Source organism: Artemia sp. Qi Xiang Cuo, chromosome 21 (genome assembly GCF_049724085.1).
Source record: "Artemia sp. Qi Xiang Cuo chromosome 21, ASM4972408v1, whole genome shotgun sequence".
In the NCBI taxonomy this organism is placed as follows: Eukaryota; Metazoa; Arthropoda; class Branchiopoda; order Anostraca; family Artemiidae; genus Artemia; species Artemia sp. Qi Xiang Cuo.
In genome coordinates, this window is record NC_142814.1 from 39340339 (window position 1) to 39368080 (window position 27742).

Sequence of the window (27742 nt, forward strand, 5' to 3'; positions counted from 1 at the left end):
TTACTTTGGCCTAATAATTTTAATTCTTCGAGGTAAAAAGAAAATGTGTTGTGTCTTAAAGCCACCACACTCAAGTTTTGTCGAGAAGTGAAGTTTGGTTAATGCCAATGAAATGTACCAAAATACGACGAAAATATAATACTTTATTAACAAAATTTCGGAAACTAGAACAAAGAATTATGGAAGGGGGTCAGGGATCCAGGATTTTTTTAGGGGGGGGGGGCAAAATAGGTCGATGTGATAAACTTGCGTTAGGACCCAGTTTAATTAGCGCAAACTTACGTTATTTAAGTAAATTACACTACTTCAGACTACGTTAGGGGGCGCGCGCCGCCTCGCCCCCTTTTGGATCTGCCACTGAGGGGGGCCGCTCAGACCGCATTATATCATATAGGTAACCTAAACTAACCTAACCATAATACCAACTAAATATTTAATTAAAATATAATTACAATGTAGTTTCCCACCAAGCCGAAGCTAATATTGTCTGGTATAAAGACCATGAAAACCGGTTAGTGTCTCATGTTCGTGATATAAGATTTTGATTGTGGTGGCTATAAGACAAAAGTAGCTAAAATGTTGCTATTATTCAACAGCCATCAGGGATGCCACCTGTAGTACGAAAGTACTATTTTAGCACTATCTCATCATTTGTAGCACTGTAGCTCGTGCTACATTAAATGTATCACTTTTTCTCTTATATAACCAAATTAAAAATATAGACTTGTAAAGTGCAATTACATAATGTGCCTCACATCAAAATATATGTCATAACGTTTTTTATACATGACAACAATCTAAATACGTTAAAGTACGGGATATATGTGCGCGTGTACATTTTCCCATTCAGCACTATGATCAACTCAGAATACATCTTTATCCTTTTAGATTAAAAAGTTAACATAAAATTTAATAGAAAACTTAAACGAACCATCCACGTGTCGCAGCGCAAACTGCGATACAAAAATTTGGGCAATTGCTTCACTTTAGGAACTGGCCGTTGTGGCAACCTTGATGACCATCCAGATTCAAGCCATAGATGGCCAGATTCAGATGAGATTGATCGGCATAGATTCAAGTTCATCCATATACAAATTGCGTGCCACTGTGTGATAAGGTATACTTGGCGTCACATGATGAGGATAGCTCGGCAGATACCCCCCCACCCTCCTGGTGTCCTCCAGTGTGCTTGCACCCCTTTGTCGGGAGTATGGGGATGGGCTGATACATTATACCTTTGGCAAATTCAAGGAATATTTTTGGTGAGATGTACCTCTGCTCCCTGGTATTTGAGGACTTCTTCGGGGGACCTAACATTCTTGTCTTCTAGATTTTAAATACGAGCACAGAGCCGTTCCTTGAGTTGGTGGTACTCGGGAAAAAACTAATTACAGTGCCCTCTCTCGACTTAAATATAAAAAAAAACGAGTCAAACTGAAGAAGTAGATCAAAGTGGGCAATTTTCCCGCCACGACCCCCACCCCACCCCCTAACCCACAATGGCCGAGACAAATATCCCGGTCACTACCACCCCAAGGAAGAGCTCTTAAAAATGGCATATTGACAATTTTAGCCACAAGAAAGAAAAAACTTACACAACTGATTAATAGCGCAGACGTTACTTTCATATATCCACTCAATTCACTTCTTACCCCTCGTCCAAAATATTTATTCCGCGACTCAGACAGCTCTCCATACACGGATACAAAATGAAAGAGATTAAAACAAATATTCCTTGTGTTTTACCGCCAATCTCAACACCCCTTTGGCCAAAATTTTAAATATAGAAAAAATCTACATCTACCTTGACTATTAAATAGCTTGTATACTAATCTGCCAGCAAAAGCTTCAGTCCCACCCAGAGAGGTATGCTTCGAGACGCAATGTTAATGAGAATTGGCAAAGTTGTTTTTAAGTTTGACTTTATTTTAATGCATATTTATTGCATGCAGTGTAACAGTGCAATGCAATTTCTTTGTTAAACAATGCATTTCTCGAAATGTATGTTCCGCAATATTTTTTCTTTTCCCTTTTAGTTTTACTATTACCCTTTACTTTTCTTTGACACTTTTTTAGGAAAATTATCTATTTATTCTGCATTTCAATTCTTCAGAACATATTTTGAACACTTTACCCCATCTATATTTCTCACGTGGAAGGAAAGTTAAAGGGTGAATATTCTATTCAAATTGAATAGAAATGAAAAATTCTATTCAAAGAAAAACTTCATGAAAAAATTTTGAATATGTGAACCTAAAAATGGACGCTGTGAGGCGTCAGGATTCTTTCAAAGAAAAAAAAATTATTGACTCCCACCCTGAAAGATAATTTGCAATTTTAGAAGCAGCAGAGAAAGGCAATACAGGAAATCTAGGATGTTTCCTGACCCTCCCCTCCTCCTGCAATAAAAACAAGTGTTAATTACTCCAAAATTTTTATTCATAGCTTTAAAGGGTCCTTCACCCGTTCTGAATCCGTCATTCATTAACTAGTCACAATTATCACTAACATGAGTGGTCTTAACAAACTTTGGAACATAACACAATAACTACATCCAAAACTTTTACACAAGAGAATAGAGATAAAATTTTTTATTGTAATATTTTCTTCCTCTGCCATAGAATTGCTTGATATTCTGACTTTCGACGCTCTTCTCTAGTATAATTCAACACGGGTGTCCCACTAGAGCGGTACCACAATAAAATTTGAATACGTTTCGCTGACTGACATCCGGGTTCCCAGTTTCGTGGATAATTCCAGGTATCAGAGTTCATGTCTTTACTACTGTTTGGCAAAGCTCACTATCAATATTAGTCAAGTTTGTTTAGCCCTATTTCGAGTCATCCACTGGCCTTACTTCTTTGATGAGACCTAAGCTTTAACAACACCTACTTTCAAGTCTTTTTTCGTAATATTCAGGATGGCTGCAGTATACAAGGCCGTACCCAGAGGGGGGAGGGGGCTGAACCCCCCGCCGCCGAAATATTTGTCTGACTCGTAAAAACGTAACAAAAATGGAAATAAACTTTGTATGCGTTTTTTGATTTTTTTTTTATAAGCCCCCCTACCCTGAAATCTTTTTTTTTTACTAAAACCCCTCAAAAAAATCCTGGGTACGGCCTTCAAAGTATATACCGAATTTTGCAATAAGTATACTGCATAGTTCTTTTGAAGGATGATCGAATTTGTTCTATTATAATTTGTTTGCGTTTTTTTCTTGAAAATTTGCTATGAGCTTCTCAAATTTGCCTAGGTACTCAAGAAAACGCCCCAAATTTTTCAAGGTTTGGGAGGCTCCTATGTTAACCAGAAGACTATGGTCAACATAAAAGTAGTTATTTCATTAAAAAAAAATTATTTTTAGTAATTTCTCAATTCTTATTCTCTTTAGTTCTGCATTAATGATTATGTAGTTTTGGAACTTCCTGGCACTGGGATTATAAAGGCAAGAAAAGAGATTTTTAAGTGACATCTGGAGACTTATTTATAATAAAGATTATTTTTATCCAATTGATCAAGAAACTCATTTCAACGTTCTGGGTTAATATTTTACACAATAAAGTCATTTGTCCGTTTTCATTGATCCTTAGTAATTCCCTTTCATCTTTTTTTATTCTAGCTTTTTCTTTGATTCACTAGTAGTGGTCTAAACCCAAGGTCGGATCCAGGATTTTTTTTTTTTGGGGGGGGGGGATATAGGTTGATCCGATAAACTTGCGTTAGGAGCAAGTTGAATTAACGCAAATTTGCGTTAATTAAGTAAATTACACTACTTTAGACTACGTTAGGGGGGGGCCTCACCCTCCCCCTGGATCCACCACTGTCTAAACCATGATAAAACATGTAAAAACTTGGAAAAAAAACACGACAAGAGCCTAGAGAATAACACTATTATTTTGCGAGAAAATTGCATAACATCAATTTGTATATTTTTATTTTGTATTCTACTATTTTCTGTACGAAAAATGTAGTTCAAACCCGCTTTCTAGGGCTATAATAAAAGAAAGGTTGAGATGGCTAGGGCACGTTCTGCAGATGACAGATTGTCCTTTTCTGAAAACCATCTAGGGCTAAACGAAAAGCAGGTCGTCCTCGTCTGGAGTGGGAGGATGTCATAAAGAAAGATTTAGATGAAATGGGAATTTTCTGGGACGGTGTAAAGAGGGTGGCTTTGAATAGATTGGGATGGAGGAAGAGAGTGAGTAGCTGTGTTGGCCTCAGCCGGCTAGGTGCTGCGGTGAGTTATTAGTAGTGTTAGAAGTAAAAATATTCTACTATTTTAGAGCTTCTAGCTAATTAAAATCTTTCAATTTTGATAACTTCACCCTTCTATACCCTCAAGCCCAAAGTTGTGCTACAGGGCAAAACTTTAAGAATCTCATAATAAATTCTGGGACCAAAAAATCAACAATTCCTGCCTGGAATTTGATTAGTATTCATATTCCCTCCTCAATTTTAAGCTTTAAAGCCTTTGTGGGACCAGTACATTATGTTTCCTTGATGATATTTGTATTCTTTTTTTGAAAATATATTTTATGCTATTGCAAAATCCGAGAAAACAGAAGTAGAACAATTTTGTTGCTTTCTGTTTGCCATTTAGTAGGCTATAAAGAAAATTTCTTCATAGGGCATTGAAAATTTTTAAGATTCAGAGGAGACATGGTAAGTTTCTGATAAAAAAGATTCTCTCGTCGTTATCCAACTAAAACCGCTAATATCAGTGAATAAACTAACCAAACTTCTTTTACGAATTTTGTATTCTTCCTCACCTTCGTAATGAGTGTATTATCTTTTCCTCTTGTCTACTAAAAGTAATAAATTCTAATCAGAGGAAAAACGCGTTTCTTGAAAAACATAAAACCTGTTGTCGTTTGTTTTAATTCGGAAAGACATAAAACCCATCATGCCTAGGCACTTCAAATAAGAATGAATTTCATTGGTTGGCTTCGACTCGTCTTATATTCTGCTTTTGAGCAGTAAACAAAGTCGAGATAAAACCAAAAAGCTTGATTTCAACACTTCCTAGTGGAACCAATATTGAGCAAAATTGCTAAGAGACAAAAAACAAAGAAATCACACTATTTTGGATAAAACCAAAAAGCTTGATTTCAACACTTCCTAGTGGAACCAATATTGAGCCAAATCGCTTAGAGACAAAAAATAAAGAAATCACACTATCAAAATAAAATGTAGCCAAAATAACTATAGCTCGTCATCCATTCTGCAATAATAATATAAAAAAAATGTCATCTAGCAGTGTCTAACACCAATTTAGTGTCATGTGGAAACTACTTTTTTTGTTACGCTAAAAATATTTATGTTATGTTTTATGACATGATTGAATTTTTTTTCTATACATATTACTTAGTTTTCCAAATATTGCATTTTTAACCTATTGAACCCTTCAATTGAATTATGGAGGCAAGGCCTCGGAAGTTGGGATTGAACCAAATCCCTGGTTAAACTCCCAAGTTACTTTTCTCACGCTTTCGTTTAAAGTAAATACACATTAGAGAAAACAAAGAATGCCAATATCAGTAAGCATGCAAGAATATTTCTCCTAGTGATTGTACATTTTCTTCTTTTTTCATCAGGGAGTAGTTGGATTAGCAAGGCTACTGTAAAAAGCTGGGAGGGGGTTAATTACATTTTGTAACAGCTATTTATTGCGCATTCTAAGAAACGAAAGGGATCACCCCACACCCAGGTTACATTTTTCCCTGCTTAGTGCTTAACTGTGGGTCAGCGGGAACAAAACTGGTATCAAAAATTATTTCAGGAACTTTAAAAAACAAAATTCTTAAATATTTTCTAAACAAAAGACAAGATGAAAAAATATATATTTGTCTTTTTTGCAAGGAATCTTGCATATATGAATTGCAGTCTTCATGATTCAAAGATTTATTTACTATCAATCAGCTTCTGTAATTGACTTCCTTCTATATTAATCTTAGCACCGATCTAGTCAAAAAAAGACATAGGAATCTTACAAACAATAATTTACTCAAATTAACGTAGCAATAACTGTTGCAAGAATATGCACAAAAAAAATCTTTCTTAAACTTCTGATGCAAAAATCCAACCCTCTTATAAGACTGAACCTCCTCCATTTTTTCACTATAATGAGGAATAAAAAAAGAAAATGAAATATGGCATTTTGATTCAGAGAAGAAGAGGGGATAGCGTTTTGTTCGACTGATTTGCAAGTGGATGGTGGGCCTATAATTAAGTTGCCTATTAAGATTTTTTTCTAAAGAGATTGAGGAGAGGTTTGTTAGACAACTTTTATCTCCAGAATAATGGCAAAACCCTGGAGCTCAAACTCTAATCAGTCTTCTGTTTTGTTATATTTACACCATAAAGTTTGTCCCACTTACAGAAGAAAATTATCATTATTTAACGACATTTTTCGACTTTAACAGGAATTTTAAATTCATTAGACCCTTCCAAAAGTAATTTTTGGATAGGTTGCTCTATTATGGAGGTTATTTTTTAAAACTTTTCGAAAGTAATTTTAAGTGATTTGCAATTTTCAGCTAAATACATAAATTGGACTTCCCCACTTGATACATTCTTGATGCATCAACATCTGGTGCTTGTAAATACACAGAGCTAAATACTCCGATTGTACTTCCACACTTGATGCATTCTTGATCCATCAACATCTGGTGCTTGTAAATACACAGAGCTAAATACACAGATTGGACTTCCACACTTGATGCATTCTTGATGCATCAACATCTGGTGTTTGTAAATACACAGAGCTAAATGCACAGATTGGACTTCCACACTTGATGCGTTCTTGATGCATCAACATCTGGTGTTTTTAAATACACAGAGCTAAATACACAGATCAGATTGGACTTCCACACTTGATGCATTCTTGATGCATCAACATCTGGAACTTGTAAATACACAGAGCTAAATACAAAGATTGGACTTCCACACTTGATGCATTCTTGATGCATCAACATCTCGTGCTTGTAAATACACAGAGCTAAATACACAGATTGGACTTCCACACTTGATGCATTTTTGATGCATCAACATCTGGTGCTTGTAAATATACAGAGCTAAATATACAGATTGGACTTCCACACTTGATGCATTCTTGATGCATTAACATCTGGTGATTGTAAATACACAGAGCTAAATACACAGATTGGACTGCCACACTTGATGCATTCTTGATGCATCAACATCTGGTGCTTATAAATACACGGAGCTAAATACACAGATTGGACTTCCACACTTGATGCATTCTTGATGCATCAACATCTGGTGCTTGTAAACAATGCTTCTAAAACGGGTGGGTAGTTTAAAATCAAATAGATCAGTGTGTTACATTCGCGGCATCCAAATTTTCTTTTCAGCCAAAGCCTTCATTACACAATTCCAATTAAAATGGTTTTACACAGCTATGTGGTGCAACACGGTGTAGTGTAGTGCCATATGGTTAGACAAGCTAGTTTTACGGGCAAAGGTTTTATTGCACAATTCACATATAAATGGTTTTTTACCAGTGTGTGTTACAATATGGTTAGACAGATGATCTTTTCGGGCAAAGCTTTTATAGCACAATCCACACGTAAATGATTTTTCACCAATGTGCATTACCATATGGCTAGACAAATAGCGCTCGAGGGCAAAGCTTTTATTGCACAATTCACACGTAAATGGTTTTTCACTAGTGTGTGTTGCCATATGGTTGGCCAAAATATATCTTTGGCTAAAATTTTTACTGCAGAATTCACATTTAAACGGTTTTTTATGATTATGTATTGCCATATCGATAGACACATAACTTTTTTGGATAAACTTTTTATTGCACGTTATCATATGGTTATACAAGTGAGTTTTAAGGGCAAAGCCTTTATTGCACAATTCACATTTAAATGGGTTTTTTTCAGTGTGTATTAACATATGGTTAGAAAAAAAAATTTTCAGGGCAAAACTTTGATTGCAAAATTTACAATTAAACGGTTTTCCTCTATTTTGTGTTGCCATATGGCTAGAAAAATTAGATTTATGCGCAAAGCTTTGATTGCAAAATTCACTTGTAAATTGTTTTGCACCAGTTTGTGTTGCAGTATGACTAACAAAATTTGCATTTCTGGCAAAGCTCATCTTACAAAATTTAGAATAATATGTTTTTTGACCACCATTTAATATAGAGACCAACCCTTGGTTAGAAGCAAAGCCCTTCTTGTAAAAATTACTCTCATGACATTTTTCTCTGGCAGAAGTCACTAAATCACTAATCGATTGCTGATTTTGAATATTTGAGTTTGATTTATCAGATTCTGCCTTTGAATGGATATCTGATGCACAAGTTGATTGAGGAGTGATTTTCAATAAATCAGGTAGTTCTTCGTTCTTGACTACATGGGAAAAACAATTATGGGAACTAGGTTCTGCTTTGATGTCTGAAGAGTCGATATTTTCTTCTTCACCAAATGAAATGGATTCATAAATGTCATTCTTTTCTTCTTTTAGATTCAGATTTGTAGCGTCAGCTGTAACAAGCGTTTTGCATTCATTATTATGTTGATTGGTGCGTAACAATAAGGATATTTTCATATCTAGAATAAAAACATAACATTAAACTTCTGTCAAAGTTAACTACCAAGTTCATTACAAGGTCATTTCTAATGCTTCAACTACCTTGTTTGTTGGCTTTTAGGACTGTTTCTAAGATCTCCATTCTGGTACAGAGAAGGCAAGTTAACTATGCTTTAGAAATATTTTGTCTGTGTTCTTATCTACTAAATGGCCGACAACAAATATATTTCTTTTTCTTATTCATATCTGAATGAGATTATAAGCTGGTAACATCACCTGTAGGGTATTCTACTCTAAGTCATAGATTACAAGAGACCATTGTTACATTATTTATTACATATATTTTTATTATTGTTATTACTTTATTATTCAAAAAGTAATTTCTTTATTTCTTTATTATTATTTATTTATCATTTGTTTTTTTTATTATGACAAAATTTTCAATTTGTTTATTTCTTTATTTTATTATTTATATATTCTTATTATTCAAAGAAATTTTTTTAATTTGTTTAGTTGAAAATTGTACAAGCATAAACGTTTTAAAAATTAGAGAAACCCCGAAAATAAATTACTAATGAAAAAGACTTCCCTATTTCATTATTCACATTTGGTAATTACTGGATGCCGAGTTAGAAAATAAGCAGCTTGTGTTTAAAAAACAAGTAGAAAATGAAAAAAAAAAAAAAAAACGTCACGGAGTTCTAGAAAGTATACCTTTCCTGATTGGCGCAGCAGAAGACAAACATTACCATTAATTGACAGTAAGCTGTTGCTAAAAAAAAAACTTAATGCTACCATATTGTTATCAAAATGCTACTATATTGTACTACATGGACACACAGCCGCAACATTCAATTATTTTTCTTCTAAAACTCACTGTGTTAAAATAACAAAACTAATCTAATAAAAAAAACAAAGCTAATAAATTTGACAAAGAACTAAAAGATGCATGATAGCTCATTAAGAAACAAGTTATTAAAGTTTCTAGTCGTTAATCATCAGGGCAAGTCATTAGAGTCAACTAAATTCTCGTTTTCAACACGTTCGTTTTCAAAGCGTCAACGTTTTCAAAATGTAACCCCCTTATGGATTTCTTATTCAGTGACTCTTTTATGGATATAAGGAATGAATTACTCTACCAGTGCGATAAGGGTTTGGCAGGATTTTTTTTATTGATTTAATATAGAAGCTCTATATTAAATATAGAAGCTCTAATATAGAAGTTGAAATGCATCGAAAGCACTAGTGTAATAATATTACGGAATATGTTTTGTTTTAAGCATTGCTTGATAAATTTAGCAACCATGGGCGTACGTAGCTTCTTGTCTAGGAGGGGGGGGGGCAGCCGATTCTATGATGAAGGGCAGGAGGGAGGAGGCTGAAGTTATATTGTCAGTTTACAAAACCTTACATTGCCAGCAAGCTATATCAGGCCTATGAAATCTTTATTAATAAATAATCACCAAAAATCATCAATAAGTTTCAGCATTAATCTTCTTAGATTAGAGCTAAATCTTTCCAAGACATTATGAATAATTTCTTCTTGTTTGACTTTTATTCTGTCATTTCGACTGTTTGTTTTCAACTTTTTCAACCATCTACCTTTTTCCAACCTTTTCCAGCCATATCTAGTGTAAATTTCAAGTTCTAGAGGGGACAGTAGACCCCCTGCCCCCCCCCCACCTACACCCATGTTAACAACCATATTATTATCAAATACGAATTAAAAGAAACGTAAATATCCATCCACTCTCTGAAACTCTTAAACTGTCCCTTAATGTATTTATTACTAGATTGTTGAGATTATTTGAAGATAATTACTTCAACTTACTAGTTAATTCATTTAACTACACAAACATCTTTTCGGATACATGAATGATGTCATTTTATCAAATTTACAGAGCTTCAGTGTTTTAACACCGTATAACACAGTGTATTAACATTCGTATATCAATAGAATTCTACTTTCCTTCTGATTCCAAGAGAATTACTTTTAGTACTTAATTTGCATTTTGTAAAGAACAAATGTGACTTTTTTCTTCCAGACAGCAGAGATGACATTCTCGAACATGAAGCATAAACCCCTTGATATCCATCAACCTCTAGCAATAATAACTACACCCGTTGATGTAAGATATGCAGACTAGCGTATATAGGAAATATAGTGTGAGCATAAATTTTTGTGATTGTATAAAAAGAAGGTTTATTCTCGTAAGGCATGTTATCTCTTAATGATTTTTTGAATGTTTCTACAATATTTTATAAATTTCTAAAGCGTTATTGAGTCTAAGGAACTATTTTTTACCTACTGTTTTTCACAGTTCACCTTTGCAACATATCCTTAAGAATTTTGTAGCACAGAAATACATAGAAAAAAGATAATCAATAATAAGAGAAATAACATAATAATAGAATATAAATGTTTCCCACTGGAATCCTTTTAGAGTAGCTCAGCCTCCCACAGAGATTGCTTCTCTATCATAGGAGATTGTCCCTAGCGAAGCATTTTCTTATAAAACCCATGGTCTTCAGTTTTACGCTAAAGGTTTCTTTACCGTAAACCCTATCAACTTCACCATAAAAATTGCACACTTGCATAATTTAAGACTTCACCTTAAGTTCTGTAATCTTACAGAGTAAGTTTTTTATGTAATAATAATAATAATAATAGAAATAGCATAGAAATTAAAGGTAGACTATAAAATTAAAGTTAGGACTAAACGCAAGATAGAGCCAGGAGATACCAAAATTTTTCATTTTGATGTCCTTGCTACTTCCTACTTGCTACTATAGTTTAAATGCTATATCTCAAAAAAATCACCTTGTTTATTATCGGGAACTATATCTTGGCTTTCCAATGGCATATTTAAGTTAAAGAAGTCAGATTCCACCTTAACCTTGTCAATAGTTGTAGAAGGAAGATATTCATTTTTCAGTAATACAGTCGAGCTTGTGGTCGCGAAGATCTCACTACCATCATTGAGCGATGCTACTTCCACTTCTATAAGCAAATTTAGAGGTATATAATAAACCCTATAATAGAAATAGGCCGTTCAAGAGGTTTGTTTATTCTTCAAAGTTGTTTATTCTATCAAACAGTTTGTGGTAAAGAACTGTAAGCAAGAAGCAACTTAATTAACAATCAAAAGGGAATTTTAATAACAATTAATCCATCAAAAGAATGGGCTTTTTATGTTGACTCATTTTCAGTTTAATATTAGCTATCAAAATCTGCACACCTTAAAATATTTGCCTGATTTTCGAAAAAGGAGAAAACGACCCCAAAGAGTCAAGAGATCCTAATAAAATTACAATAAAATATTCAGCATATAAGAGAACCCCACTGAAGAGGTCTCAAATTCCTATTTACAAAAGGTGGAACTTTGTGGGGTTTTTTTGGCCAGAAGATAAACCACAGATGCATGTTTAATTGTTGTTTGTTCGCTTTCCCCAGGGGTGATCACCCAGATTCCCCAGGGGTAATCGATCAAAACAATGGTTGTAAAGCATTGGCAAATGGCTTATTCAAACGGCCTGATCACAGCCCCATTAAAAAACCGACCAAACATTCAATCAATAAAAAAAAATCCAACTGAAAGTAAGGAACAGCTTCAAAACTCAAAACGAACAGAAATGACTCTGTACGTGAGGGGATTATTCCCTAAATTCGATGAAATCCTTCATCGCTCTTTATGCTAAAGTTTTCAGGACTTAAATTTTTTTTACTTCGATTACTTGGATATTATGTTTCAGCAGACGTTATTAAAGAATTGGGACAAAAAGTAAAACTTTAGCATGAAGAGAGGGCCTTTCCGTAATACACAGAACATTTTCTTCTAACCATATTACTCATTATTTTCAGTCAAAAAACTTTTTTTTTATTTAATCTATTATCTATATCAAGACGAGATTCTAGTTTTCCCATGGTAGCCTCAAGTTTTCTAAGTAATTATAATTGTTGTATTACTTTTCAATACACCTTAAAAAAGAAGAAAAAAAATCGAAATAACTTGTAGCTCAGTAAAAGAAAGAGCTATGGAAAAGTGGAACTAACATTGCTATAGCTAGTTTCTACTATTGCCCCCCCCCCATAGAAACCATCACATCATTTACCAATACTTCCACAAAACCAATTTACGCAGTAGAAAAAAGAGGTTACAAAGTATTTTCCGAATATGGTTCTATCCAAGAAGTGAATATTTGCTTTACAAAGGAAAGCAAGGCTTGTGATAAGAGTGACAGCCAAGTTTAGCACCTAAGAAACAAAACTAGCAGACGTACTTTTATCCAGCAAGGACCTAAATTAAGCCATATTGTCGGAGGTAGTGGTGATAACACTTCTTATGAATCCCCTAGGAGTAGTAGCTACAATAGGAGCCTACTACTATTGCTCATTTTAGTTACCATCCAATCACTGGTGGTTTTTTCCAATGTCTGACCGTAAGACAGAGCTTTTTTGCAATAAACTATCAAGGTTGGATGGATCGGAGCCAATAATGGCAGCCAAAATCATGTCAAATGGTAAAGGAGTTAAAGAAGGTGGGAGAAAGGTCACTATACTGCATAATGTTACTATTGCCAGGGGCATCCCAAGGGGGGGGGGGGGGTCAGGCAGGGGGCAGCACCACCCCCCCCCCCAACTTCGTTGGCATTCGGTAAAATTTTCGGCAGAAATTTTGCAAAATAAGCTGAAATTTAGCAAAATTCTTGATTTCTGCAGAAAATTTGGCATAAATCAGGTAGCGATTCGGTAAAATTACGAAGATCACCCCCCCCCCCAACAAAATGAGCATCAGGACGCCCCTGACTATTGCTAGTTCTGAGGATGCTCCTTGCTAGTGATGGCTGGTGGGTGACTCACTCCTCTCTTTTGAGGATCGAGTGTTGGCTGGCCAAGCTAATCTTTAGCTGTCAGATGGAGTTGATAAGATAGAGAAAACCAATTGAAAACATTGACAGAGGCATGTAGAGGTCTTGCACAAAGAGGTAAAAAAGATTTAGGGATGTATTAGGCCTATATCAAAACATCATGCTGAAGGGGGAGGGGCATCAAAAGCCCAGTGGCTAATCATACTATGATATTTTCTTCATAATTTTTTCGGTGCATAGGCAACGGACTTTTCTGTTCTGAGCCTTACCACAAATTTTTTAGTCTACCATAACGGCAATAATAATAATAATAAGTCTTATTATTCAGAGTTATAAACTTACCCATTTTCACAACAGAGTCAGCAAGGCTGCTTGGATCACCCATATTTGGAACTCCAGCAGATTCCCAGAATTTCTCACAAAAACTAATGCACACTCAACAAAATGACATCGCAAGTAGCTCCAAACAGAATGGATTTTGTGATTTCTTTAGCCAGAATAACACAGCAGCAAACTTCTATAAAAATTGAAACTACAATTATTGTTTCTAAAGAGTTAATGTCAAGTATATATATCCCACCTAGACACTTTACTGACTTCTTAGTTAAATTGCGCCAAGAATTTTAGTCCTTAATTCCGAAACCAACCAAACTAGTATGCTCGTAATAATTCTAGAAAGAGAATTCATGATCAGACTAGTCCCTAAACTAGTCCCGTGAGAGCTACACCTTAATGCACTAAGAGGTTTCGAATGCACGGCGGGTACACCCTTTCAACATCTATATGTAGTTAAACATTCTCCTCAGAATGCCATGAAGGCTTCAGCTTTATACCTTAATTGGTTCCTAAGATACCGGTATCGCAAATACGCCCATATGACAGATTTGGAAGGGCAGATCGGCTTTGGATTTAGCTCAATATGCACGATAACATGCTTGTGATATCCCTAGCTGATCTTGGGATATTGACTTTTTGGCGTTCTGGATAAACATAGTGCCTTCTGAAATAGCCACTTCGTTCAAATAGTCAAAAATCTTATAACTAAGCCTCTGGAGATACCAGGCCCAAACATCCCATGGGCAAGGAGTGTAAACTACACAATTTAATTATTGTTTACATGCAGGATATATCATTGCAAAAATGAAAATATTTGATTGTGGGTATGTCCAAAAAAGCTAAGGGTGTTAAGCTGAAACTTCAGAGAATTTTGAGGAGGAACCTGAAGTAAATCAAAAGACACTGTATCCATCCAGGGTAGCAATAGGCAGAATCTTTAACATTTTAAGTTCGACTACGGGTATTAACTTGAAACCTTCAGTGTCACAGTTACTACTACTTCTACTGTGGCTTCAACTGGGACTGTTTAGACTGTGACTAAATCTTCCCATGACTACTTTCAAGAAAGTGAGAGGCATGCTGAACATGCTGATTGCTATAAGGGGGAATCAGCAATAGCATTACGAAATATAAAATTTGTTCAAAATAGTCACATGCGATATAACTATGCCACTGTGGAAATCATCATGGAATAGGGAAAAGGACTGTAAATCATGCTGTATGTCCATTGTTTGCATACATGATCTATTATTAGAAAAGGGTAGAGGTGTTTGATCCTGGGTGTTTCAGAAAAGGCTAAGAATATTCAGGTGAACGTTGAGGGGATTAGTTCACTATATCAAAAGACACTATGCGTATCCAGGTTATCAAACGGGCATATCTGCGATATCTTAGAAAAACTACGAGTATTAACTTCAAACTTTCAGGGCTACTTTTGCTACAAATACTGTGACTGTAACTACTACTTCCTGTGACTGTCACTATGCAAGACTATGACTACTTGTAACGGGGACTGTGACTACTTAGGACTGGAACTACATGTGAAGCAACTGTGACTATTTGCAATTACGACTGCTTGCGACTGCAAATGTTTGTGACTGAGACTGCTTGCGACTGTGACTACTTGGAACTGCAGCTACGACTATTTTCAACTGCAAGTGCGACAACTTGCAAATATAAATGTGACAACTTGTGAACTGCTACTTCTTGCGACTCTATCTGCTACTATTAGCAGTGCTAATTAGTGATTTCAACTGATAGATAGATAGATAGATAGATCGTGTATTTCCAAAGCCTAAGTGCCATATACACACAAAAATTTATGAAAAATAAAGAAATCACAACAGAACAAATTACGAAACACACATTAACATGATACATAGCAAAAAATACCTTATGGTAATTTATCGAGAAAATAAATGTAATTCCATATAATTAATAATAATCAATTATAAAAACTTTTCCTTTTTTCTAATCCCTTCTCTATGTACGCACCAATACGAAATATTGTGGTTGGATTACTACTTTGTAAAATACCAGGAAGCAGCAAACAATCCCATGTAAGTAGTTTTTCCTTAAATCAGAGAGCAAATACTAGTGTGACTGTGACTGCAAATACTACTGCAACTTCTACTGTTACAACTAAAACTATTGAATAAACCAAAAAAGTTCAACTGCATCCTACTTGTCAAAATAACATAGTGCCTTCAAGTTGTCAAAAGGCTTATCTGCAATATCCCACAAATGGGTAGGGTTATACAGTTGAAAACTTCCGGGAATATTGAACGGGATGTTGAACTAAATCAAAAGACACTATATGCATCCAGGTTGTCACAACAGTATGCCTTCAATTATCTTATGAACAAATTAGGAAAGGATATCTTACTAAGCCGGTTGCAACATCTCAGTAATGACTAATTTTATCAGGATAGAACATTTATGAAATGCTGATTGAAATACAAAACTAAATCCAAAGATCCTAAAGAGATTATGGTTGTCACAAAGACAGATCTCCAATATTTCACAAGGTAATGAAGTGTATTAATTTGAATATCTTGGAGAATGTTGAGGGGCATGTTGAACTTAATCAATTTGGGCCAACAACTATGTGCATCCCAGTTGTCAAAAAGGCGTTGGTGCAAAGACGAATGGTATTTAGTTGAAGCTTTAAGAGAATCCTTGAGGGGGATGTCAACATAAATTAAAAGACACGACTTAGAACTAATATGTTAGAATCATAAAGATATTTTAATTCTTAAAGCAAAGGCGTGAAAACTGGAGAAATGTTTGCTAGATGAACCAAAAACAAACTTTGGACATTAAAAATGAACAGAAGTTAATTGAAAAAAAAAATTATTATGGTGATTATAGTGATTATTATAGTGAAACAATTATTGTGATGATTTATTTTTATCAGTCATCAATGTTTTGAACAACAAAGCATACCATTCAAAATAAGAATAATTTTCAAAAACCACAAAACAAAAATGATGAAATAGGCTATAGAAATTCTACGGTTAATGAAAAGGGGAGGAGGCAGTAGCCAAACTCCTGTTTGCCAACTGCCAACGAAAGATGGAACAAATTAATCCTGTAGAGATAGAGCACTTCCAACCTCTAAAGACCCCGTCTTTATTTTAATCAGTGCTTAATTTAAAATATTTTGTGACACAAAAAATATACCCAGCTGGCGATCCCGAGCATTTCCTTTGCCAAATATTTCTAAAAACATTTTAAAGAAAAATTCTATATTTTAAAGCAAATATGCAAGAGCGATTGTACCAAAAAACTTTTTATCTATTCCTTATTTGTTAAAGGAGTCCTTCTTGATGTAGTGATTAGTAAGGTCCAGTGGGTGGTATTCAGTTCTAAAATTATAAAATTTAAGTGGAGATACTGCACATAAGGGAGAGCATGGTGAAAACCTGGGCCAAACAAACTAAGAGGGATCCTTCCAGACTTTTGATTACTTCAAACTTATTGAAAACAGAACTTAGATTTGGAAGACCCTCGTTATAATGTCCAATGACTATTGCATCCACTGGCGTGGCCACTGTGATTGTAGTTTTATGAGTACATAGGCAGAGCATAAGCAGAGAGGCGTTAGTTAACGCAGGCCCAGCTCTGCTTTCAATATTAAAATTAGAAACAAAATTTGCTCAACTTTTCCCCAGAGGTTAGCAATTAGTTTTTAGGAATAGGATAATACTATAGAACAGTTTGCTCACTTACAAAAAACAAGCTTTTGAATTTGAAAATTTCTTCATACACCAAATTCTTTAGTTTTTTGCTTTCTAGTTCAATTCACTGATATTTTATTTTAAAATATTTTATTCTAGTGGGGGGCATATCGGCCCTCCAAATGTAAAAGCGCGTATATACACGATAAGTCACTTCCCGAGTTACATATAGGTTAACACTAGATTCAGCTCGTAGAGCTGAATCGAATGGTGTATGCAAGAGTGCCCTAACACGATCTCCTGCAAAATTGTCCCAGCGAAAAACGCGTATCTGCAACATTTTGTCCCGTCTGCCTAAGGTAAAAACACGTATCTACCATATACGCTTTTTTACCTTTGACTGCCAGACACATTTTTGTATATATGCGTTATTAAACCACGATTTTTCATAACTTTCAGCAAGTTTAGGTAACTTAGGAGCAACATAAATGTAAATAAAAGATGTCTTGGCCAGAGTCTAGGGGTCTGAAAAGTCTAAAATTGGCCTTGGAGATAAGGAAAAAGCAATAGTGAGTACAACTTTGAAGTATCTATTCATGTATGTACAGGATCTTTGTGTGTTATATGTGCTAACTGTTGGAAATTTAGTGTTCACTGAGTTTCGTTTGATCAGGTAGGCTACACTGGAAGATGGAGTATATCATAGGAGGTGCTTGTGTGTGTCCTACTATGTCTAAGCCTACATTAACTACACTTAGCCTACACTACCTAAGATAGCTGCTGTTGTTGTAAAGTTGTAAAGTAGTTAAGTTGTTTTTACTATAAAACTAGTAAAAACAACTTGGTATAAAACGTAAAATTACTGGTATAAAAGTAACAGTTCTGAACAGCAACCTAGCGGGTTTAACTTTCCAGAAACAACGAAGTGCTAGCCACTGATTTAGTTACTCTAGCAAAAGATAAGCTTACTTCTAAAAAGGTTAAATTTGTTGCAGATATTGTACAAACAGATAGCAAACATTTAAGGTTTTCTCAACGGAAACACTGCTTAAACCATTTAACCTAATAAGAGCTGCTGGTCTGGTGGAGTAACTAGTAAGAATAACTGGAATAGGCTAGTAGGTAAAACAACTGCAAAAATCGACACTTCTTAATACCAAACCTAATGGTTTCAAATTTTCCAGGACTGACGAACTATCAGCTGCTGATTTGGCTGCTCAGTCTCCCCAGCGTACCAGGTGGGATAATAAGTACTCAACTATGAAGATCAGACAGAATGTCGAGGCTATAGCCTCATACGCTTCAAGAGAAGAAGACTTAAGTAGCACTAGTGGAGGGGATAGTGATACTGACTATGGCAACGACAGTAGTAGCACTAGTGATAGTGAGGATACGGCTAGGCCAAAGATATATATTAAGTTTAAACCAATGTCTGTTGCAAGCCAGGTCAAATATGCTTCCAATGATACAGATTTTCTATCATGTTTTAGTGTTGTGTCTGATTTAACCTCAAAGGCACTGGAGACAGACCAAATATTGTGTGATAACATTGATTCTTTTCTTGGTAATATGAACATTTCCTTGTGCCCAGGCGAAATCGAATCTGAATTCATTGCTACAAGTGTTGCTGTCTTTCAGGAGCACCAAATAGTTCCCAATCAGATGACATATGGTAGCTGCATCGAAGGCGTTGAACCAATAGTGCAGCTGCCCCCTGCAGAACATGAAAGTTAAAAAAGACAAGGTGTTGAACCATCAGTGGAGCTCCCCCCCGCAGAACATGAAAGTCAAGAAAGACAAACAAGTGAGACTGTTGCAGCAGGTTCAAGAGATCAGGTTATTTGGAAGAGAGTGAGAAGTAAGATAGGGAAAAGTGAAAGAGAAATGACAAAGCATCCTTTCCCATTAAACACAGATTGCGATTCAAAGAAATGCACTAATAATTGCAAATTGTTTGATCACGAAGACATGAAAAAGTTATATAACAGGTTTTGGACATTGAGCTATGAAGAAAGGGGTAAATGGCTCGTTACGCTGTTATGCTTTCTTCCAGTTGCCCGAAGAGGTGCAGAATGTGTAGAAAAGTTCCGAAAGAACTCTACTGTGGTTTATTTTCTTCCTAAAAATACAGCAGAAGATCTAAGTGCCATCCCTAAAATTGAAAGAATTATGGTTTGCAAGTCCAAATTTCTTGCCCCTTTTGGATTAGGAAAAACAGATTCTGTCATTTTTCTCATAAAAAATACCTTGCACGTGACGAACTACGTACAATGGTGACAGAAAATCGTGGCAATAAGTACAGGAAACCTGGAAACAAAATTGACAGACAAGTGAAAATACACCACATAGAAAGTTTCCATCCAGCTATACCGTACTACCATCGCTCGCATACACCTAACGTGAGGTACCTTCCAAGGGACCTTAGTGCTTTGATCATGACAGATGATTTCCGGCTTAAAAACCCTGGCATCAAGAGTTCAGAGGAGACATACAGAAAAATACTGAAGAAGGAAAATGTAATCCCTCTGTTTACTTCAGAGTGATAGCTGTGATATTTGTGTTCTTTTAAAGGACAATGTTGAGCAAGATTTTGCATCTGATACAGAAAAGGAAGACTACACGAAACACAGAGCTCTAGTTGATGCTGTGAGGCGAGAAATTGTAAAAGACATAACTGAAACGGAGACTAAGGTCTATACTGTGGATTTGCAGAAGGTGCTTTTTTGTCAATTATGCATAGCAGAAAAGAAGCCTTTTTCTTGTCGCGCCTTCTCTGTTTCAATGAAACTTTCGCCCCATTTGAAGCTACAAGGCTGAATCCCAATTTGTGTGTCTCGTGGAATGAGGCTTTGCAAGGACGTGACGCACCCAATATTGGTAGCTCGTATCACAAGGTTGTTAGGATGAACCGTGACGCAAAGAGATTTTTGTTCTATACTGATAATTGTTGTGCACAGAATAAAAACTGGACCCTTTACAGTGAGTTTCCGATACTTGTGAATTTGGAAGGTGGGCCTGATAGCATCGTCATCAAATATCTAGTGGAGGATCACATGCATATGGCTGCAGATTCTGTGCATGGATCCATAGAGTCCAAGATTCGAAATAGAGACGTTCTGCCCTTTGATGTCCTGTGTGACCTGATTGAAAAAAGCAGGAGACATGCCAAAGCTGTGAGGATGTGCTTAGACGATTTTCGACAGTGGAGTTCCATCAGATCTCTGTTCCTGATGATGAAAAAGGTTGGAGTCAAGATCGAACAATTTTCTCAAGTGAGATTTGAGCGTGGTGAATCATCTCTGTTATACAAGACCTCGCCAGATAGCGAAGAAAAGTCGATAGATTTTGTGCTGAAAAAGCATGTCAAAGTGATCGAAGAGGGTAAGCATCCTCTTTCTGAAAAGGTAAACGGAGTGAGAGGGGTGAAAACTGGGGAAAAGATGCGATTTTGACAAAGATTGTACCTTTCATGCCAGAGAACCGCAGAATTTTTTGGAAAGACACGCCATCTGGCACCAATTCTGTTGACCTACTGAAGAGTGTTGGTTACTGACTGATTTTTTTGTATTCTGAAGATGATTTTCCTCTTACTTTCTGAATAAATAACTGAATCTTTAAATTTTGTTCCAAAGGTAAAAACGCATATCCACGGATATACGTGTTTTTACCTGAGACGGGTTCATACGAGAACAAGAAAAACGCCAATAGTAAAAACGCGTACATGACATATAGTAGTATTGGCGAAATCTAGCATTTATTTTAGTTACGTAATTGGGAATAACACTATCTAAAACCTGTCCTAGCAACTTTTCACTTAAATCCGGTGTCTGGTTTTCCGCAACAGGTGGGGAAAGTGCCGCAAAACTTGAGAAACTTTGAAGACGTTTTTTTTGGAATAATGAAAGTGTAGGGGAGAGCCGGGAACCCTGGGACAAGTTCAACTTAAAGCTTAATATCTCCTACATTTACAGTCCGATTTTCTTGTATCAAACATACAATCTGTGGCAGATCATTTGGCTTTTACTGGGATTTTTCTCATATTTTTATAGCTCACACTAAAATTAGCAAGACATATTTTTCAGAGGGTCCTGTTTTGTTCCAGAGTACCACTTGTTCAGGTACTATGGGTCGGGGCGGTGGGTACTTTGGGACACCATGGTAAATCAATTAAAACTTCGTATATTTCGTGGTATAAAACAGTAAAAATACAATAAAGTTATTTAAAAAATTATTCAACTGAGTATTTGGTCAGGTCTGCATCAAAGCTGATCATCTTGGCGATGCGTCCAGTTCCGCCTGAGACCACTGGAACTGGCAATTTCATCACTACTTCTGAGCTATCGACAAACGCTTCGTCGCGCTCTTTCGGAAACGTAAGCCTCCAGGCTGGAACGTTTCGTTTCAAACAATTGACAGTACAGCCGTCTGGCTCGGCCTGGAGCACTTCACCAGTGTAGAATTTCGATCCCTTTTCCCTCTTGTACTCGAATAGAACGAATTCATCGGAACAGATACTGGGAGTCTCAGACTCCTCTTCCGGCAATAAGAGTTCTTCAGAGCAGAACGAGTCGTCAGGATTGTCGTCACACTCAAAATCTCTTGGTGCTGCTTCATCTCCACTTTCGTCACTGAAGTTCAGCAATCTCTTGGTAGTTTTCTTCTTCGGCTTTTTGGCAGGAGCCACTTTCTTGCTTTTCTTGAGATCCTTCTTCTTTTTTTGGCTTCCTTTCGTTTTCAGCAGCTTGGATCTAGTCTTTCACCAGTGTAGAAGTCAAGATCTTGGATACTTCATTCTTTCTGCCTGTCTTTCTGTTTGTAACTTCCCTTCTTGGCAGGGGTATAATATCTTCTGGCAAAACAAACATGGTTGAATGGGTTTTAGCACTGGGACCCTGGCTCAACCGAAGCTCTGGCGGTTCTGGTAAATTTTCGTCAACAGCTGCAGGCTGATTTCCCGGCTCAGTAGTATCTTCTCGTCACAAAGCAGGAAGAAAGTCAGACTCTTGCCACACTCCAGTATTCAGCTGGAAAATTCCTGGCTTTGAGAATCCACTAGTGATTTTAGTCTGAGAGAAGACCTTAGGAAAAGCAACCCCCAGTAATTCACCGATCTCATATTCCGTCACTGCTCGACCAGGGTGAAGTCTCAACCAGTTCTCTATTACCTGTGACCAGTAAGTCTTTAATGGTCCATAAACCGAAACGTCGAGAAACTGCAACCTGGATAATATGTGCGGTGGGAACGTAAGTAAATGTATTTCCTTTTCTTTGGCCAACAAAACTGCATCTTAGCTGGTGTAACTTTCATGATTGTCCATCAAATCAAGACAGGATTCTCAGGAGATGAGTGGACATACAATGCAAAGTGCTCCAAATATAGCAAAAACAGATCCTTTGTCATCCAAGCATTTCCAGGCTAGCCCCTTGCTATTCCATCAGTCGGGGGGGGGGGGCTCCATCAAGAAGACTTTCTACAAAACGTGCTCGTGGGAAAATCAGAAAGGCTAGAATAAATTCTATCATGGCATTTATAGTGCCCACCATGGTCACCAGCTTTCCTCTCTCTTGGGAAGCCATAGCAACAAGCTGCTTTACTTCCTTTTGGCTTAGCACTCTTTGACACTTGGTCTAGACATTTGTGAGCCCAGTCTCATCGCGGTTGTAGATCCAGCTAGCAAGGAACTTGTATTTTGAATAAAACTCTCTGACTCTCTGTGTTCTCTGAGAACACGATTGAAACCAAGATTTCTCTGGATACTTGTAGGTTCCCGCCTTCAAAGCGAAATCGACGGATGCTTTCTAAGAAAGCCATACAGCCAGTCTTTGCCTGCAGACTTTACTGTGTCCCAGCTTGACATATATGCAAGTCAGTTTCGTTACGCCATAAGCCAAGCAAGCTCTCTGGCTCTCTTCCTGGAGGGACCATAGTGCATTCGGGCTGCTTGAAGGATGCACTCTTCAAGTTGAAGCTCCTGCTCACTCGTAAATACTCGCCTGTTTCACAGGCGGGAGGGTAACTAAACTCTTCTTTCCATTACAAAACATAGTGGCATATGTGCTAAGAGTTGACTGCTTGACATTGTAAACTTCAGCAGCTCCTCGAAGTAGCATCCCATAAAGGTGAGCTTGTACTGCTTTCTTCATGTCTTCCTCATTCCAGACATAAAGCAACGGATCAGCTTTTCTCATTTTTGGCATACTACAACAAAAGAAGGATGTTTTTAGTTTATATATTAAGTTTAAGTTCTTTTAAGCTTATATATTAGGTAAGACTTAAATTTAATTGAATAATCAGAATATATGGGGTTTATGATTGAATACAGTTTTATGGAATATAGAAATAATATAGGATTTTGTACAATGTAAGGAAAAAAATTATAGAGTTTAGATTTGAAGTATTTGAGACTTAGATTGTATTTGAGGTCTTAGATTTGAATTATTGGAGTTTATTTTATGAAAGAAAAATTGAGTAAATTTTTAGGGAATGTAGAAATAGTATGAGATTTTTATGAATTTTTAGAGTTTAGATTTGAAGTCATTTTTTTTAATGATTGTTTGGAACTTATTTTAAACTAGTGGAATTTATTTTATAAGTTGAGGGGATACAATTCGCCTGGATTGTGAAATATTTAATTTTTGGGCGTTATTTTTTTAGGATTGTTGTAGCTAACTAATAACGCAAGGCCCAGCGAGAGTAGAAAAACGAAAGAAAGAAGTCAACATAAGATAAGGAGCATACTCTTGAAAGTTCTCTAGGCCTAAGCAAGCAAGAATACCATGGGACACAATGAACTAAACCTGTCCCAGTGTACCCCAGAACACATGTACCAGAGTACCCTAACAGTATTAACTGAAAAAAATATTTAGATCAGCCACAAGATGGCAGAAGAACACAACAAAATTCGTACCATTGAAAAGCTCATAAATTTCTCTATCTAAAAGGCTATATGCAATTTTCTAAAAGCTGTTTACCTAAGAGTACTGTAGAATTTTGCAAAACAAAAATACTTTTCAAAGACCACATAAAAAATTCTTACCTAAATTTTGTGATAGAAAGTTGCACTTTGCAACCATTATACTACATCCACAGATAGTCCAAGAGATGGCATTTTAGGTGTGAATAGTGGCAGATTTTTAGCTTGAAGTTTTCTGTCAAAAGTACATGTGTCTCAACATACCCCTGTCCCAATGTACCTGACTCTCCCCTATATATGCGCTTTTAACTTTGGAGAGCCATTATCACTACCCATAGTAACCAAAAGTTTAAAAAGGTGTTTTGGAAAAAAACCTAGCAAGACATAAATTACCATTTTTGCTTATTCAGGAGTGGTATTCTGAAAAATATAATTAATGAAATAGTATGGAAATAAAGAAAATGAAAATGTAAACATAGTTAATGAAAAAATGAAGAAAACATAAATGTAATTAAGTATAAAAATAAAGAAAATGTACGATTTTGAAAGAAATTCAGTTGCATGCATATCCAAACAATAAACAAGCATCACAGACCTTGTGAATGGTCTAAACACAATACCATTGCATTTCTTAGTGGATTATAGATAATGCAAAGGATGCTACAAATTGGCATTAAAAATAATTAATGTCATGGAACAGAATGTCTTATCTGGTTCAGTAAAGAAAAAGATATCTGGTCCTGCACTTCATCTTCTTCCTTTTGTCTGGTACTTAACAAACATATTCAGTATTGCCACCATTTTTAATCCTTCTTCAGGTGATGAAATTACCATTCTTCTGGTATTGAAATTACCTACTGGCCAAAGCCCAGTAGGTAATTCCCTCTCCGAAGTTTTCTCCCTCGTTTTAAAGAAAATCCTCCAATCCTTCCTAATATGAGACTCAATGCTTTTAGAGCTCCCAATACCCAGCTGAACTTGTGTCCCCAAATTTTGACCATGAGGTACAAAAAATCTTTTGTCCCCTATTTTGTTTCCCATTTTAATAATTGATTTAACTTTTGTTTTATGTTTATCCCCTAACATCTGTTTATTATTGTATTAGTTCTGACATCCTTATGGCAGCTTTTGTGCTATTTTAGCACATTTTGATTGCCCTAACATCTGTTTTATTATTGTAATTGTTCTGACATGCTTATGCTAGCTTTTGTGCTATTTTAGCCAATAAATCATATTCTATTCTAAGAATCACAACAAAAGTCACTATTTTATTCAGAATCTAATGATTCTGGAATAGATTCTATTAATGATTAAATAAAAAAAACAAGTCTTTTAAACTGAAAATAAGGAGCGACATTAAAACTTAAAACGAACAGAAATTCTCCCGTATATAAAAGGGACTGTCCCCTCCTCAACGCCTCGGTCTTTACGCTAAAGTTTTTTATTTTTTTAAAAAAATAGAGTTGTGAGAAAGTCAAACATTAGTGTAAAGAGCGAAGCGCTTAGGGGGGGATAGCCCCTTTCATATACGGAATAATTTCTGTTCATTTTAAGTTTTAATGTCGCTCCTTACTTTCAGTTTAAAAAACTTGTTTCTTTTTATTTAATTTCTGATCGTTTTTTAGTTAATGCAGCTTTTATTTTGGCTCACCGTCATTGAATAAGTAAACAACATTTTCATAAAAATTTTACTTTTCCTTTGCTAAATGGATGTCTCTAAATTTGGTTATGATGTAATTTACAAATTAACTTACGAAACTAACTTCTATATTCGTATATTTTTCTTCTGGCAAAAAATACAAAATTTCAGATTTTTGCAGATGTGAGCTGGAAACCTATGTAATAGGGTTTTCTGATACGCTAAATCTGAAGCTTTGATTTTCATTACAATTGTTTCACTTGTAGGGGATGTTTCCCCCCTCTTTAAAAAATTGGGTAAATTTTCTCAGGCTTGTAGCCTTTGATGAGTAATACTAAACTTAATAAAATTTATATATTTAGAATCAGCATTATAAACACATTCTTTTGATACATTTATTGACATCAAATTCCGTTTTTAAAAGTTTTGATTACTATTGAGCCGTATTGCTTGTTTTTTTTTATTATGTATATGTTATTACGTATATGAGGGGGTTCTCCCCTTAGTCAATACCACGCTCTTCACGTTAAAAGTTAAAAAAAAATTTGATTCACAAACCCCTGAATCACAAAGGCCGTTTAATTAGAATAGATAGCTCTTTTGAAAGCACTAAAAAAAACTGTAGTGTAAAGAGCGAGGTATTGACTTGGGGGAGAACCCCCTCACATACGTTATAATTTCTGTTTGTTTTAAGTTCTAATGCTGCTTCTGTATACTTCCCAATAACCAATACTTTATGTTAACATTGGGTAAAGCTCATAACTTTTAGCCCTCCCCCTGGGGACTTTGGTGGATTAAGTCATCCTAAAAGACATATTTATCATATTTCCGACCATGTTGAACAAAATGGCTATCTCAAAATTTTGATTGGGTGACTTTGGGAAAAATAAGCGTGGGAGGGGGCCTAGTTGCCCTGCATTTATTTTCGTCACTTAAAAAGGGCACCCCACCCCCCACTCCCAGAAAAAATTTACCCTTAAAACGTCTGTATACTTCCCAATAACCAATACTATATGTTAACCTTGTGTAGAGTTCACAACTTTCAGCCCTCCCCCTGGGGGCTTCAAGGGATTAAGCCATCCTAAAAGACATAGTTACAATATTTTCGACCATGCTGAACAAAATGGCTATCTCAAAATTTTGATCGGGTGATTTTGGAGGAAAATGAGCATGGTAGGGGGCCTAGTTGCCCTCCATTTTTTTGGTCACTTAAAAAGGGCACTAGAACTTTTAATTTTCATTCCAATGAGCCTTCCCACTATATTCTAGGACCACTGGTTCGATACGATCACCCCTGGGAAAAAGAAAAATAAAATAAATAAACACACATCCGTGATCTTTCTTTGGGCAAAAAATAGAAAATTCCACATTTTTGTAGATAGGAGCTTGAAACCTCTACAGTAGGGTTCTCTGATATGCTGAATATGATGGTGTGATTTTTATTAAGGTTCTATAACTTTTAGGGGTTCTTTCCCCCTTTTTTCGAAAATCAGCCAAATTTTCTCAAGCGCATAACTTTTGATTGGTAAGATTAAACTTGATGAAACTTATATATTTGAAATCAGCATTAAAATATGATTCTTTTGATGTATCTATTGGTATCAAAATTCCGTTTTTTAGAGTTTAGCTTACCATTGAGCTGGGTTGCTCCTTACTTACAGTTTGTTACCACAAACTGTTTGAAAAATTGATGAAACATGGATGAAAATTGGGAAAAAGAAGGAAATATTACTTAATAGTAC

The 27742-nt window shown here is 35.8% G+C and overlaps 2 protein-coding genes across 11 annotated transcripts in view; one reads left to right on the plus strand and one right to left on the minus strand.

Moving 5' to 3' along the window:
• The window catches only part of LOC148939530 (long-chain fatty acid transport protein 4-like), a 192937-nt gene that overhangs the window by 143991 nt on the left and 21204 nt on the right, over positions 1 to 27742 (plus strand). The window lies entirely within an intron of this gene.
• Positions 5987 to 27742, minus strand: part of LOC148939532 (uncharacterized) — a 53981-nt gene continuing 32225 nt past the window's right edge. For 4 of the 6 annotated variants that reach the window (XM_089107199.1, XM_089107197.1, XM_089107196.1 and 1 more), the window contains exons 2-4: positions 13774 to 13948; positions 11384 to 11563; positions 5987 to 8582 (exon numbers count right to left, since the gene is read on the minus strand). In XM_089107199.1, the coding sequence (XP_088963325.1) occupies positions 7411 to 8582; positions 11384 to 11563; positions 13774 to 13816 (1395 nt within the window). In that variant the 5' untranslated portion in view covers positions 13817 to 13948 and the 3' untranslated portion in view covers positions 5987 to 7410. Of the gene's footprint in view, positions 8583 to 11383; positions 11596 to 13773; positions 13949 to 27742 lie in introns of all 6 variants that reach the window. The other 2 variants (XM_089107200.1, XM_089107202.1) reach the window with 2 other exon arrangements.